The sequence below is a fragment of the Rhamphochromis sp. 'chilingali' genome (genome assembly GCF_963969265.1).
Source record: "Rhamphochromis sp. 'chilingali' genome assembly, chromosome: 1".
NCBI classification, from domain to species: Eukaryota; Metazoa; Chordata; class Actinopteri; order Cichliformes; family Cichlidae; genus Rhamphochromis; species Rhamphochromis sp. 'chilingali'.
In genome coordinates this window covers 52,271,482-52,288,093 of record NC_137929.1, presented here as the reverse complement: position 1 = coordinate 52,288,093, position 16,612 = coordinate 52,271,482, and the positions used below count along the sequence as shown (strand labels likewise).

At 37.4% G+C, this 16,612-nt stretch overlaps 1 protein-coding gene and 1 long non-coding RNA gene across 2 annotated transcripts; both read right to left on the bottom strand.

The window, feature by feature from the left end:
• Positions 1 to 572: 572 nt before the first annotated feature.
• LOC308408548 (uncharacterized protein) lies at positions 573 to 5,460 on the bottom strand (the record flags this gene model as incomplete). The annotated part of the gene is made up of 11 exons (XM_080900884.1): positions 573 to 695; positions 780 to 971; positions 1,211 to 1,309; positions 1,572 to 1,670; positions 2,011 to 2,106; positions 2,237 to 2,323; positions 2,520 to 2,633; positions 2,826 to 2,936; positions 3,424 to 3,485; positions 3,970 to 4,015; positions 5,404 to 5,460. The coding sequence occupies 11 exons, from the start codon at positions 5,458 to 5,460 to the stop codon at positions 573 to 575; spliced, it is 1,086 nt and encodes a 361-aa protein (XP_080757010.1).
• A 4,316-nt stretch (positions 5,461 to 9,776) lies between these two features.
• On the bottom strand, positions 9,777 to 12,864 carry LOC308406184. Its single transcript, XR_013973470.1, has 5 exons — positions 12,725 to 12,864; positions 12,075 to 12,126; positions 11,247 to 11,394; positions 10,821 to 10,988; positions 9,777 to 10,709 (listed from the first exon to the last, which is right to left on the bottom strand). It is a non-coding gene; the product is annotated as an uncharacterized lncRNA (long non-coding RNA).
• Between the last annotated feature and the right edge of the window lie 3,748 nt (positions 12,865 to 16,612).

Sequence of the window (16,612 nt, the reverse complement as noted above, 5' to 3'; positions counted from 1 at the left end):
TATAAGCTAAATATAAAAGGATAAGTGCCAATTAATAAACAGTAGAGTGAAGACATCCACCTCATTTTCTTTGGCCTGCAGTGTCGTCTTCAGGTTATCCAGCTCTTTTTCCATCCACTGATTTTTTTTTTCCGTAACAGATCAGCTACTGATCAAATACGGCTGTGCACCCCCAGTTTGTTAGAGACTTTTTTTTATTGTTAAAAGACGACGTTTCTTCTAACCATCACCATGTGCTCACCAACTGTTTATTTTATCTCCTGACAGTCAAATGTAGTTCTTTAAAAAGTACCATATCATGGTTGTCCTGAGTTAGTGTAATATAAGGTCGTGTGTGCTGTAAGAGGTGATGTTGCTTACTTTGTTCCTCGTGGTGACAGCAAGGCCGAGGTTCAGCTGTGAAGAGGCCTCCTGCTTTTCTTTAAGCATGTCGGGTGTCATCACCTCAGTTTTATCCAACTAACAAACAGAAGCACAGCTGACAGGATCAATTATTCATTCATTTAGGTTAGCATACAGCTAAGCATGGACTAGATGACAACTGGGGAAACATCTGAGCTGGTTTCATTCATTTAGACCACTTCATTCATGCTCTCCAGCCTTTTCTTCAGTGTCTGCATCCTCACCTCATCATGCCCCCTGTGCTGCTCCTCACCCTGCAGCTGCTGCTGTGCCACAGCTACTTCCTCATCCACCTGAGATTAGAGAAAAAAATGTTACAGCTTTTAAAATAAATGTTCAAAGTTTTGGAAGATTTAATTTGCAAAAATGTTACCCACAACATGGTTTGGTGAGTTATTCTCCAGTGTCTGCAGGTTTTTCTCATCTCCTTCCTCAGTCTGGTGTTGATCAGTGAGCTTCAGGGCTGCAGCTTCTTTTTCTTTGGCCTCAAGCTTCCACTTCAGGATCTGCAAGTCTTTCTCATTTGACTGATCTTTACCATGAAGTAGTTCTTTTACTTTGTCCTCCAGCTGAAAGATAAATTGAGAAACACACTGTGTTATTAAGCAGGACATTAAAAGGCAAGATTAATACGAAAAGAAAACAAATCTGTGACTATTTTTCTTTTTATAGTATATAATACTGAGGTAGGAAGTCTTGACATTTCTCTGTTATAAATTGGTATATTATATAAGAGTCAAGTGAATCAAACAGCCCTGACATTATGAGTGCATGTGTTACAGAAGAGTGTATGTTTGTGTGTGTTTACCTTCTGCACCCTGCTGATGGCGAGCTTAAACTTCAGTTGTGAAAAAGACTCAGGGATTTCATAAATGAGGTAATTTCTCAGCCATTTAAATCTCTCCAGCTAAAAACCACAAACACAGTTAAATTAGGACTGTAGCTTATACTTGGCCTCAAGCTTGTAGTCATCAGCAATGATGACTGTAACTTTACAAAGTTTGAATAGCCAAATGAAGCATAAGCATGTGCAGGGGACACATTTTTCAAAGTTGCTATCAGGTTAAACATAGATATCTGACATCTGATATATCTGAAAATAAACCTCATATAAACTAAATATAAAAGGATAAATGCCAATTTATAAAAGGTGAAGTGAAGAAATCAACCTCTTTTTCTTTGGCGTGCAGCGTCCTCTTCAGGTTATCCAGCTCGTTTTCCATTGACTGATTTTTACCACTGAAAAACTGATCAACTGTATCTTCCAGCTGAAAAAAGAAAAGTGTTTGAAATGAGTCACGATCATATAAAAATACTTGAAGCAGGAATTTTTTTTCCTTGATATTAACATATAAAGTAAGACAAAGATCAGCTACTGATCAAATATGGCTGTGCTTCCTCAGCGGGCCTCAGTTTTAAAACAAAACTTTTCCTTCTAAACATCACCGAGTGCTCATTGAAGGGGTAACTGTTTAATTTATCTAGTGACATTCAAGTGTGGTTCCTTAAAAAAAACACCACAAGGTGGCAGATGTTATTTGGTATAATATAAATTAAATTATAAAATTAATTGTGTTCATGTGGGCTGTAAGAGGGGATGTTGCGTACTTTATTCCTCCTGGTGACAGCAAGGTCGAGCTTCAGTGAAGAAGTCTTCTGCTTTTTCTTAAGCATGTCAGGTGTCATTACTTCATTTTTCTCCAACTAACAGACAAAAGCACAGCTGAGAGGATTAATAGTCCACTCATTTGAGATCTGAGCATAGACTAGATAATAACTGGGGAAACATCTGAGCTGGTTTTGTGCATGCAAAGCTGTCCAAGGGCAAACACACCTCCTCCTTTGGTGTACTGATCTCCACACTCTGCTTCTCTGGTTCAGGTTTGGTCTTCTTTAAATCATCTGACTTTGACAGCTGCAGCTGAAAGTCAGTGTCAGTGTATGTCAGCAGCATGATTGTTTGGTGATATGAGCAATATAGAGTTGCATTATCGTTTGTCATTCTGTTCCATAATTTAGCAGTGTTACCGTTAGGTTTTAAATTAAAAATAAAAAAGAATTTAAAATTGATAACATTTAAGAATTAAAGACTAAAGTATTAAAGCAAAGAGTTTAACCTCAGCATTGTTGGTCTTCAGATCTTTGTTTGGTGTCTGCAGGTTTTCATTCCTTTCATTCTGATCCTCGACCATCCGGACTTCAGCTTTTACATCTTGACTCTGAGTCTCAGACTGTTTTTTAAAGTAAAAATGCAACAAAAAAATCTGAATTTTAGAGGTTTTAATTTCTCTTCCGCTTCTGTTGGTGTAAATCATATTTAAGTTTTCACTGGGAGTTACTGTAAACTGACACCAAATATGAACATTACTGGAATAAATAACGATGCCTTGTGAAGAGGATAAATAATTAGAAACTCAATGTACCTCATTCCCCTCGATCTCATTTGCCTTCAGAGTCTCTGCCTTCACCTTCTTCTCAACTTCCTGCTTCACGTGTCCTTCATCCTTCTGACTCTGAGCTTTTCTGACTTTGGACTGGGAGAGAAATGAGAAATAAAACAAGTTAAAGTGGTGAAGCACACCATTTAACATGTCTGTGGGCAGTTTGGCTCAGCCAATCTTTTCTGCATCATAGGTGAAGACAAATGAAATTAAGAGTTGTAGGCAACAAATGGACAGGTGCATAATTTCACTAACTATAAAGACTGAAACAAGCTGTCAAATGTCAACAAATCAACACCTCTAAAAACTCATCTTGCTTTATAATGGAGTCTCTTTTTATTGTGGTATCTATTTCTTCATTTGTCTAAGTTTGTCCTTTCATCATGCCTTTACTCACAGCCATGACAGTCATTCATTTTACACCATCTGTAATTAGTTTTTAGTGCAGCCTGTTCGTTTCTCTCTTCTGATTCAGCTCTGACTGAACCTTGTTGTTCAGGTTAGACTCCCCTCTGACACACAATTCTCTATTTCTTTTTTCATCAGAAGTAGATAAAAGTAATGTCCATTGTTTACTTACATGCTTGTTGTCATTTTCTGTTTTTCCTGAGCTCAAAGTCTTATTTTCATGTTTGCTCCCTCCTGTCAGAAACACAACAAGTTGTAGATTAGTGTTTAGTTTGATTCTTATAAATTCTTAATTAATCTGGGTGATCTGTTAAAATACAATTATAATGAAACGAGTTATTCATATAGCTCATTAAACTTGTGTCAGACTGAAAAATGAATTTGTAACTTACTGTTTTTCTTTTGTTTACACTTGTATGTGACAATGACAACAAGAAGAATGGGCACGGAGACAACAGTAATACAGATGCAGATAAGCACTGGAGTAGGAGTCAAATTCTCTGAAGTGAAAAATTAAAGAAAACAATGAAAAAAAAATAACTATATTAATATTAATAATAATCTCTAATTTAAAAAAAACCCAAAAATGTTTCTTTATTTGTCATCTGACTGCCAGTAAAAAATAGCAAGTGAAGAAAATCCAAGTTTTCTAAAGTATTTTTATACACATATAAACAGGTACTGAGCTTTAGATTTGAATATACTTGTGTCAGGTTACCTGGGCTGACCAGAAATCCAAACCAGCTTTTTAGGCTCATTTTGTTCTGGAAAACAAGAAGAAAATCGTCACATTAAAGAGATATACCTCTGCATTCATGTTGAAATGAAAAAAAAACGAAGTGGTTTAAAAACAACATCCTAACTTTACTTTGACATATGCTAGTTTGTGATGATCTATCAACACTTAACTATGATCAGACTAATTGATTTTATTTATTTTAAGTGAAAACCATAGGAGTCCATGTAAATGAGGCCTAAATTATTTGACATAATTATGCTTAAACTGTTTCTTCTCTGTAGATGGCCTTCATTGCACGCACACTGTGTAATGTACAGCATAGAGAGATAATAACTATTACAATGAAGCTTGTTGTAAATTTCCTCACAAATAAGCAAATACACCTTAAATCACCACAAAATCTGCATCTGAGAACTAAAGTTTTACATTTTTGAGCCTACAAGATTAGCAAGATTAGTTAGAACCACAGAGGCACACATTATGTTTCTATTATACAGTAAGTTGTGCAAACAACCAAACAACCAGTATTTACCTCATAAATGAAACTGATGCATCTGCTTCCTTGCAGTGAGTGAGAGCATTTGTCCTTCAGCACTGGTTAAAGGTTAAAGGAGGCGTGGTTTCTTCAGAAGTCTGATGAGAAAAGAATTTGTGCCTGTCAGACAAACAATCAGCTCATGTGAGTGTGCGCACGTCAAAAGGAAACTTCATTAAATGCTTGTAATGCCAATGATATGGTCTGGTTGAGCAACTATTACAAACCTAAGGCCTTGACCTTTGAACTTGCTATGATGAAACGTTTTCTTAAGTGTGTCCATACTGTTTACATTTGTGCACACAAACCTGTTTCCAGGACAGACACAAACTAACAAATCAACAAAGTAAATATGTGGCAAATGTTACTAATGGTTAAAAGTATTTTTGATAATATTCAAAATAATGATAATAAATAAATAAATAAATAAATGAACAGACAAACTATGCTCCTCTGGTATTGAATGATGAAGATACTGTAGTTTAATCAAGTTATTTCAATAAGCATAAATTATAACTGAAGTTTACGTCTGTTTTATTGTGCAGTAGCCTTTGTACCTTCCTGGTGATGCTTTCTATTGTCATAACTGTTAAAGCCCATTATTGTTATCCCAGCTGCTTCATCTGTGCTTCACTACACGTTTTCTCTCTTTGGTAACCACATGCTTCTAGACTCATGTGCTGACTTCAGTAAAGCCAATACAATGTGGATATTCTTCCAGTTTGTGGGATGATGGAAACAAGGAATAATAAAGTGGGACACCAGGTCACTTTAGTGCAGGAGCTGCAGTGTTTCAACTGACCTACAATCTACAAAATTAAAGTAAAAATGTGCATAATGTAAAGACACATTCCTCCCCGTGTGTGGCAGCCTGTTACAGCAGCTACGCTCATTCTGAGCTTCTTTATCTCCTCTTTACTTTCTCGTTCTGGCATCGTTGTGCTCAATTGTATATAGCATTTGTATTCTATTTTATTCTATTGTATATAGTATTTTATTTTATTTTATTCTATTCTATTGTGTACAGTTGTGTACAGTATCTTATTCTTATCTTATTACAGTGTTTTTCCAATTTTTCTATGTGACTTTGCACTGTCCACTTTCTGCTATAACAAAACAAATTTCCCACGTGTGGGACTAATAAAGGTTATCTTATCGTAATCATGTTGAACTCAAAAAAATGAAACGATATTGTAACTCATCGTTGATATATACCATGCTTTGATGATCTATCCGCAGTTAACTATGATCAGAATTAATGATTTTATTTATTTTTACTAAAAAAAGGTAACAGTCCATGTAAATGAGCCCTTAATTATTTGGCATAATTAAGCTTTTGCTTTCTCTTCTCTGTAGATGGACTTCATTGCACACACACTGTTTAATGAACAGCATAGAGTTATAATAACCATTGCAATGTAGCTTGTTGTAAACTGCCTCACAAATAAACAAATACACTTTAAATCACAACAAATCTGCATATGAGAACTACATTACAGTTTTATATTTGTACAGTTTAACACTGTAAAACTGTCAGTTAGAACCACAGAGACACACATCATATGTTTCTATTATACAAACAACCAGTATTTACCTCATAAATGAAACTGATGCATCTGCTTCCTTGCAGTGAGTGAGGCTGTGCAGCATGACTCCTTCAGCACTGATTAAAGGAAAACACTCACCTGTGGTGACAGGAGGCGTGGTTTCTTCAGAAGTCTGAGGAGGAAAAGAATGTGTGTTGCAAACAAACAATCAGTTCATGTGATGTTAAAATGAAACTTCATTAAATGCTTTTAATGCCAGCGTGATGCGATCTGGTTAGGCAGCTGCTACAAACCTAAGGCCTTGACCTTTGACCTTTCTATGATGAACTGTGTTTTGAGTGTGTCCATACTTTACATTTATGCACACAGACATGGACGGACACAAGTCAACCAAACACAGTAAATATGTTGCAAAAATATTGCGATGCTTGAAAGTAATTTTAATAACAAAAAATTAATTAATAAATAAATGAACAAGCTATGGTTCTCCGATATTGAATGATGAATACAGTGTAGTTTAATGAAGTTAACTCAATAAGCATAAATGATAACTAAAGTTTTTCTCAATTTATTGAACAGTATTACCTCCCTGTTGTTGCTTTCTATTAAACCACATTATTATTATTCCAGCTGCTTTTCTGATGGGTAATCTATGCTTCAGTACTTCGTTTTCTCTCTTTGTTAACAACACGATTCTAGACTCATGTGCTGACTTCATTAGACCCAATGTGGGACAGGGAATAATAAATGCTACATACAGTTGGACACCAGGTCACTTTAGTCCAGAAGCTCCAGTGTTTCAACTGACCTCCAATCTACAACATGACAGTACAAATGTAGACAATGTAAAGACTCCAGAGGTGTAGTTCAAAAACTGAGAATTATATTACAGGATTTAAAGGTAATCAACCTATATTTGTCTGTGACAGGGTACTTTTTGTTTGTTTGTCATTAGTTTAAATGAAGAAATGAAATTTAAATGAAGAACCTGTTTTCTGGTACTGTTTAGTACTTGGAAATATCACAAAGGTCATTAATTGGGCTTTAAGAACCAACATCATACTTATGCTTTTGTCAAGTGACCAAGAGATCTCAGAGCACTGCAGCTGAAGAAAAAGCAGGAAACAAAGACACAGCACTACACACAATGACACGTCTTTTGTTCATGTTATTTTCATTTTTTCTGTCTGTTTGCATGTTTTCACAGTATTTTTTCCATTAAGTACCATCATGTCTTAAGCCTCTTGGTTGTTATATACAAGCATTAGAGAAAAAAAAGCTCCTCCCACCAGTAAACTCAAACTGTAAAGAAACAGTCGAGCACATGACCTTCAGCAGAATTCAAGGGAAAAATGCTGTGTTTGTTTAACATTTTCTCTTTAAAACAGACCCTACTTCATTCTTTCACCTTAACATTTGATCAGTTTCCTTCTTCTCTGGAAACTGGTGACAGGTGACATATCTGAGCTCTCATTATAGTTTGAGCGTGTAGTACCCTGACATGAGATCTAAAGAAATAAAAGGAAAACTGGACGGCAGGCAAGGCCTGTTTTTTTTCTCCTGCTGCTCAAAGCATTGAAATATGCATTTTACTCATGTTTGATACAGTCCATGATCCAAGGAGATCCCAAAGGACAGTGGTGATGACCAAAAAACAAACAAACAAGGAAAACAAAGAACATGAAATCAGTGTCAATCAAAATCAACTGCTAAAACACACTTTCACCAAGCTTAACGTTTGGTAGTAATAGTAAATAAATAGCATGGCTTCACCATAGAACTATTATTACAGTAATATTAGGAATATGGTATGTCATCTTGTATTTTCATCATTACTACATTAACCTGTAAATACATATAAATACATAAAGAGTAAATTATGTGTATTGTCTCAAGCTAAACTCAGAGCAATTGCAGCCAATAATAAGTATCTGGAATCGGTTTGCCTTCAAAAACAGAATTTAACGCTCTCTGTATATTGTTTCACTATTATTAGTTGTCCATTTATTATTATTTAAGCTAATCAAATAAATCCTCCTTTTAGTTTTGTGCCTTTATTGAAGTTAGTGTTCGATTTGTATTGTTTATTGTCATTTATGCTTAGAAATATTTAGTCATATATGCTTAGAAGTGTATAATCATTTGTAGATTGAACGAATGTCTCATCCTAGGAGGTCTGTAACGGCTCTGTGTAGCATGAAGGGGGAGTGCGTTCACTCCTCTTCAGAGTGTTCTGGCATAGATCACACACCTCCTAGGAGAGGTCGTATCTTCTCTTGCTGATATATGGTATAGCAAACACACGTATATCTGTTTGAGTGTAAGAGTCTCTTGTTTAGATGGACCTCTAGACTCCTGGCACCAGCTTTGGGGAGTCTTCACAGGGTCACACTCTGACCCCCCACACACACACTTACACAACGCACAGGCAAGGTACTCTTTGTGTGTATGTAGACGTCATATGTTAATGAACCTATGTATATTCATGTAACCTCAATAAAAGAGAAGTGTTACAGGGGAGCAGACGAGAGCGACTGGGGTCAAGCGAAGGGACGGCGCTTGTCGTGGTTCTCTCCCTCATGCATGAGTAACATGAAGAACTTTGCCTACTTGTGTCTTGCTTTTGCTGTGTAATTAAATTGTCTTGACCGTTCCAGCGAATAGGTTCAAACTACAAACCTATCAGTTAGCTTTTCTAACCTTCACTGATCTAAGAAAAGAGAAAACAAAAGAATAGAAGTATTTATGTTCTGAAACACAAGCAGGTTTATGTATAATGACAGCATGAGGTCACCACAAATATTCAGTTCATTCAGTGTAATAACAGCTGCTTCACTTCTTTATCTCAAGTTCTGATCAGTTTCCTGTTTCACTGGAATGACACTGCTTTAGACTGTGATGTCCTGTTACAGTACAAAATGTTATCAAATGTTAAATGGGATCAGCTTCCATGGTTCCCATTTTTCCTCAAGTTAAGCTTTTTAGGACACTCGTCTCTGTCAGTGCGCCCCAGGGTGGCTGTGGCTACAATGTAGCTGCCATCACCAGTGTGTGAATGTGTGTGTGAATGGGTGGATGACTGGATGTGTAAAGCGCTTTGGGGTCCTTAGGGACTAGTAAGGCGCTACACAAATACAGGCCATTTACTATAATTGTTGCTGTGGCAATACACCTTACAAGTAATGTTAGCATAACAATACGTGAATAATGACAATGCTGACATGCTGAGGTTTTATGTTATATGGCTAGTATGTTGGTTCAGTACACTGTAAAAAAAAAAAAAAAAAACCTGTAGATTTTACGGTAAAACGCTGGCAGCTGTGGTTGCCAGAAATCTACCGTAAAATTACGGGTGAAACATTTTCTTCTTTAACGGTAACAACGTATTGTTATCGTTGATTTTACGGTTAAAAACAGTGCTAGGGTCAATATTTTACCGTAGAAGAAAATGTTTTAACTTGAAGAAAAAATAATGTTTTTCCCTAGAATTAACATGAAAATAACATATAAAATAAAGTTTGTGCCAGAAAACACAACATTTTTTCCCTGTAAAATTAACTATCAAAAAATAATAAAATACAATTTTATTCTGTAACCGTTTTTAGACTAGAGTGCTCTTAAGTGTTCTACTCTGTAAGCTTAATACACAAACCATGATTTTATTCAAATTACTAAATGTAACACAAAAATGTCCACCTTAAATTTCCAAAAAAGTATTTTATTTAACATCTTTGATGTTTTGAACATCAAACATTTACATTTGTACTCAACAAATCACAAATAGTTACTAGTTATCTCCATGACAGTAACAGTGAGGAATCACAGAATTCTTACAAGTTCTGTTCAAACTGTGCAAAACCAGTGCTGTAAGTTGAGCACACATTATACTTCACATTACCTTTAGCAGACAATTCAGACACCTTTAAGTGTTTTGGTGCTGTTCTCACTACATAAATGTCAGTACACGTAGAATCTTGACTTTTCAAATTATCCAAATACAAATATAGAGAATTAAACATTTTTTCTATAATTGAAAGAAAATCTGAATTGAAGAAATTACAGGAACAAGTTTACACCCGCATATTTTGCACACAGAACTGAGCAGTAAACCTGAAAATGTACATCTTAAAACTGCATCAGGTAACAAACAAAAACTTTACACTTGTTTTGAGAACTTCAACTGCAAATTTTTGGATAACTACAAAATGCCAGCAATGTACATGCAGCATACTTTTACACTATTGGAATACAAATATCTTTAAAACTGGGAAAATTAAAATCCAAGAAACAAAATCGCAGGTTTACCACATTTTTATCAGATACATTTTTCAGATATAAAACAGTGAATCAAAAGTAGACCATGTACTTTTACAAATTGTGTCTAGTAAAACTTCACATTGTTAAACTTCCCACTCACAATCAGAAATGTAACAATTGTTTCAAAAACAGAACATCTGTAGAGTATGTAACATAGTATACCTTTATCACTTTGTCTCAAACAAGAGGGGTAGGACTAGATCCACTCATGGTCAGCAATGTCTGAGATGAGAGTGAGGACTCTGGGATTGACTGAGAACACTTTTTTCTTCTTGGATTCAACCTTGGTGCCTCTCTCAGGATTTATGGAAAAGAAACACCTTCATGAAAAAAGGGCGAGAGAGATTGAGGAAATTAACAACCTGAGGTGGGATATCAAATGGCCAAGTTTGAAAAGCACAAAAATAAATCCATAATAAAATAAATTTTACCGTTGAAGGAACTCCAGTGTTGATCGTAGTTCTACAGGGTAGTGTATGTTAAAGCAGTAGTAACTGCCAAACATTAGGCAGATAGCAGAGGTGAGGTTGTGATGCGGTCGTTGACAGTCTTCTTGTCAATGCTCAACATGAATGTCTCAGCAGCGAAGCAGGAGGAACCTGAGAATTAAAACAACAACAACAACAAATTAAAAACTTTAATAACAACAGCTTTAATGTCAGTCATATATAGAAATACAGAGATACTTGTTACATGGATCATAGGATGAGTTATGTTACTAGTTGAACTTATATGGTTGTGTTATCCAGTGTATTAGTGAGGAAGCAACAGAACATGAAACTCAACAAGCCAAGAGTACAAGAACGTGGCAGTTACAACAGAAAAAAAAAAAGTTGAATTTTGCTCTTTCAGCTTACCGCAAACAATGATGAAGGGTGTTAGTGGGATGTTGAGTAGAGAGAAGTACACAGCCAAAACCTTGTGCTTCTTTTTGGCAGAACCAAGTGGGTTCACTACTTCAAATGCATCCTGGTATAGAACCAGCTTGAGTCAATGTGGATTTTCCTGAAAAAATTTGTTTGACACAAACACGTTACCATCACAACAGTCCCTGAGAACATCTGGTCTTGAAACATTATTAGGATTCACTGATATGAGACCTTGCCAAAAACTTGATTCCAGCATACCCTTCAAAATATTTAGCAGAGGAACACAATAGGCAAATCTCTCCATCCTGTTCTCGTCCCTGCCCAAAAACACTTTTCTGGGTTCAACATACTTGAACACATCTTTAAAGCACTGGACTCTTGAATAAGCAGTTCTCAGGGGCCATGTGTGACAAGCTGAGAACAAGTCAGATTGTTTTACTGTGTCACAGATTTTTATGTCTTCATCTGAAACTGACATATCTTTTAGAAGTGACCTTAGTCTATTCAATGTATACATCTGTCCCAATTCATGTATATTTTGTATTTCTTCAACAATGGTTTGAATGGTAGATGCTGGCAGAAGATGCTGTCCCTGTAGTTTAATGTAAAACATACATACATGTCTGAGATACAGGTCACTGAAATTAGACCCATCCATACCAGGGTCTTCTATATCTGATACACTGGCACCTTCCTGTATGGTGGCACTTGTAAATGGACTCTGAGTATCTTTGTTTAAACCACAAATCACATTTTCCTAACGTTTGTGTTTTCTAGACATATGGGAGGTAAATGTAGATTTTACAGAGAACTCACTTTGGCATCCTCTCACTGGACAAGTTACATGCCGTCCCTCTTCTATGGGTTCCTGTAAGTGAGCAATCAAAGCTTTAGTTCCCTCACATTGGCATTCACAAAGTGAGACAGTGCAATTCAAACCCATTAAGGTAGCATTCTGAGAAACAGTTGCGGTACCAGTGTGGTGGCGGTAGAAGTGAGACTTTAAAGCAGCATATCCAGAAAACACCTGCTTACAACTTACTTCAACACATTTAAAAATACACCGGGGTTCATTACGATGCAGTCTGCAATGCAAAACATAAGCTTTCACGGACTGAACCGATTCTCCACATATGCTGCAAAAATACATAATCAATATGACACAGCTGCGAGGCTAGCTAACTTAAAGCTTCAGCCGGATGTCAAACAAGGCGGGAACATCCAGGCCGCATTTAGACAAAGCATTCAAACATAGCTATACTAATTAGACGGTTTCCATTAATACACCCATCTCCAAAACGTGTCTCAAAACGCGCACTGCTGGTTTTGCAAGGCTCTTTTCAGCCTGATGTAGCTAACGCTAATGCTAGAAACGAGCTAAAGCTAACGTAAATTTATCATTTGCGCCTTCACTGCCTGCAACACAATGCTGTCGATAAATAAACCAAGTTGGATTATTTTCTTACCGTAGTAACTGAAGACGAGCTGTGGCAGACGTTAAATTAAAAAAAAATGAGAAACAAGTCCACGAAAATGAAGATAGCGTGCTGCCATAGTCCAAAGCAAAACTTGTGTGGAGCTGTACAGACGTTATCTGCGGTGGAGCCTGATGCAGTGCGCTGATTGGCCCGTTTGAAATCAGGCGCCTTGATGTGAAACTGTGCTCTAAACGTCAGGGGAAAACGCCTAGTTTTGGGAGGAGGTGCTTTTAAAATCTTTTTTCTTCATATGATAATTAACTATGAATAAATAGAACAGACAACAGATTATTGTTTTAACACTTTTGGGATTATATGAATTCACTCAATAATATAGTATGTCTATCATTAGCTGTAGGTCTCTCAAGTTGTTGTTAGCTTTTACATTTTAAACTCATGGTTTATTGAGTTCAACAGAATGTAGATTTAACAGCTACATCCTATATTCTTTACAAAAACTACATCCAAAAATTGCCCTAATACATTTCTAGTATAAAGATCTTGGGACATATGTACCTGTTATATGAATGTGCTGTATTAAAGGTGCTATGAATCAAGAATGGATTTAATGTAAAGTGCTTTGGGCTTCTTGAAAACCGCTATCTAATCCATTATTATTATTATGTGAAATTAATGCAAAAATCACAAAGTCATATTACAGCATGTATCCATTACCAGCACAACCATGCTTACATTCAGCAATTAAAACCTGTATTTTTTTCAATAAATAAATGTAAAAAAAATTGTGTTTGCCTGTTCTAAACTTTATTGGAATCTTCCGTTAAAAAAACTATGCAAGAGTGATTTACAGTAGGTTTATGTATTTTTTTCAGAGAGAAAAAATGTACATATTACGGTTTTTCTACATTTCTTTATTTACGGCAATTTCACATCAAATCAACAGTTTTAAACTGTTTTATAGTTAACAGGTTTTTCCTGTCGTATTTTTCCTGTCTTTCACTGTTAAATATACGGATCTTTTTTACAGTGTATGTCACAGTGAAAACATTTCTTGAATAGGACATTACCATTTTTTTTTTGATGAGATTTGGTCATTAAGTAATGAAAAGCACTTTAAGCAATTTAAACCTGAGGATGTTGGAGAACAAATAAATAAATCACCTTGGCATTTAATCTCCTGGTTTTCTTTAAACCACAAATATAAAGCAAGAAGACAGTTCTCTGGAATCAACAAACTCTGACTTTATCCATCAAATGGTTGTTGACGTGCACTAATCTGGACCAAAGACTGACCAGCAGACACAGAACAACCCTGTCACCCCTTTGGCAGACCCATAAATAATGCGGACATCCAGAATTTTCCAAAGGCTGTGACATACAAAAATACCACAAGAAATCGTATTTATAGTAATCACAGTAGCTGGTAAAGCAATGTGTTCAAGGTTTCCAAAAGTTGATTCTGTTCATCTGGACGTAGCGTTTTGTGGGAGAAACGTTTCATCACTCATCCAAGTGACTTCTTCAGTCTCAGCTGACTGCAGCTTTCCCCAAATCTTATATCTGACGGTGTTCACATAATTGCAGGTGACTTTAATAAGGCCAACATAAAGACTGTACTTCCAAAGTTCTATCAGCATGTCAAATGTCCCACCAGAGGAGAAAACACTCTAGATCATGTTTACTCCAACATCAAGCATGCATATAGAGCCATACCCCTCCCCCATCTCGGTCAATCTGACCACCTCTCCCTCCTGCTCTCCCCAGCCTACACCCCCCTCAGGCACAGTGCCAGGCCCACCACAAAGACGGTTACAGCCTGGCCTGAAAATGCTCTCTCCAAACTACAGGACTGCTTCACAGAGAAAGACTGGGACATATCTGAACAACAGGACCTAGAAACTTTCACAGGATCAGTACTGGACTACATCAAGTTCTGTACTGCAAATGTGACTGTGGACAAAAGCATTCGGGTTTTCCCAAACCAAAAACCCTGGATGACCAGCGAGGTCCGCTCACTCCTCAAAGCCCGCGATGCCGCCTTCAGGTCAGGTGACAGAGCTCTGCTCAAGCTGACCTGAAAAGGGGGATTAAAAAAGCAAGTCAGACCACAAAAGAAACATCGAGTCTGTCCAGCAACAACACACGGGAGGTGTGGCAGGGAATGCAAGACATCATCAACCACAGAGGCAGCACAGCGGAAACAGAAAACCTGAGTGTGCAGCTGGCAGAGGAAATAAACAGCTTCTTCGCCCGCTTTGAAACACCACAACAGCAGCACTCATCTGCCTCAGCTCTGCTCCCATCCTCATCCTCACCTGGTTCCTGCACCGCTTCACTCACTGTAACGGAGCAAGATGTCAGACGTGTCCTCCTAGCAGTGAACCCCACGATGGCAGCCGGTCCAGACAGAGTACCTGGCAAGGTACTAAGAGCATGCGCACATCAGCTCACCCTCATCTTCACCAGACTCTTCAACCTCTCACTGGATCAGGCAGCCATCCTATCCTGTCTAAAATCAGCCAGGATGCCGAAGAAGTCTCCCATCTCCAGCCTGAATGATTACCACCCTGTGGACCTCACACCGGTAATCATGAAATGAGTCCTCAGGAAGTACAAGCTGAACTCCAACCTGCTGCTGACCTTCTACCGCTCGTCCATTGAGAGCCTCCTAACCTGCTGCATCACAGTATGGTACGGCAGCTGCACCAAGGCGGATAGAGTGAGGCTTCAAAGTGTGGTCAAGACAGCACAAAAGATCATCGGCTGCCCTCTCCCCTCCCTGATGAACAGTTATTCCTCCTGCTGCCTCAGCAGAGCAGCAAACATCATCAAGGACAGCTCCCACCCTGGTTTCAACATGTTCAGCCTGCTTCCCTCAGAGAAGCGCTACAGGTGTATCAACACAAAAACCCACAGACTCAAAAATAGTTTCTTCCCCAAAGCCATAACCACCCTGAACTCACACATGGACAGATAACACAGCCCCCCCCCCCCCCCCCCCCCCTTCTTTTTTTTTCTTTTCCTTTTCTCCCCACTTCCTCTATGGACCACTGTGCAATACCAATTCTATGTGCAATAACCCAACTGTATATACATAACACTATTTATTACATATTACTATATATATATATCTTTTCCCTCTGTTAATACTATCCATATGTATATAGCGCTGCAGAACTGTGCCCCCCCCAGCATGTTTGCACTGAGTAGGAGATGCTCTGTATCTCATTGTACAACTGTATAGTGACATTAAAGGCATTCTATTCTATTCTATTCTAACAAACTCACAAACTCTTTTAACTGCAGCTACACGTATTTCACAGGTTGAAATACGTGTAGCTGCTTTGCCTGTTGTCAGGCTGGTGAATTTTGAAACAAACATTAGGCAAACTTATGAGGATATAAAAATCTATTCAAAAAGTATTTGCAGTTTATATGCATTTTTAAGTCTTCAGCAATAACAACTCAACATTTTATTCAACACCTCACTGATTTGCAGTGAGAAAATATTACATGTAATGGCAATACTTACACTCTATTTCCTGAATATAACTAAATGTAAAATTACTTAACTGAAGTGCTCTTATTCAGCTGTTAACAACACATGTGGACCAACGTCAGTGAGGAACCATGCAGGACATGATTCTCACCTTCAGGAACATTTTTGGTTCAATATTTTGGTCAAGAACACCTTATTAGACAGTATGAGTGGATGTGACAGTGCTCCTCCTAAACCACAGGGAATATTAAATATCCCAGTAAGAAGTACAAAAATGTAAAGATGATGTTTTAGCAAGCAACCATAAGGAAACTATGGCAAAAAAACAAAGGACAACTGAAACTGACGTTTTGGGGGGAGGGGGGGGTGTTCAGCCATTTGGTCACAAAATAAACTGTAAGACATTTTTAAACTTG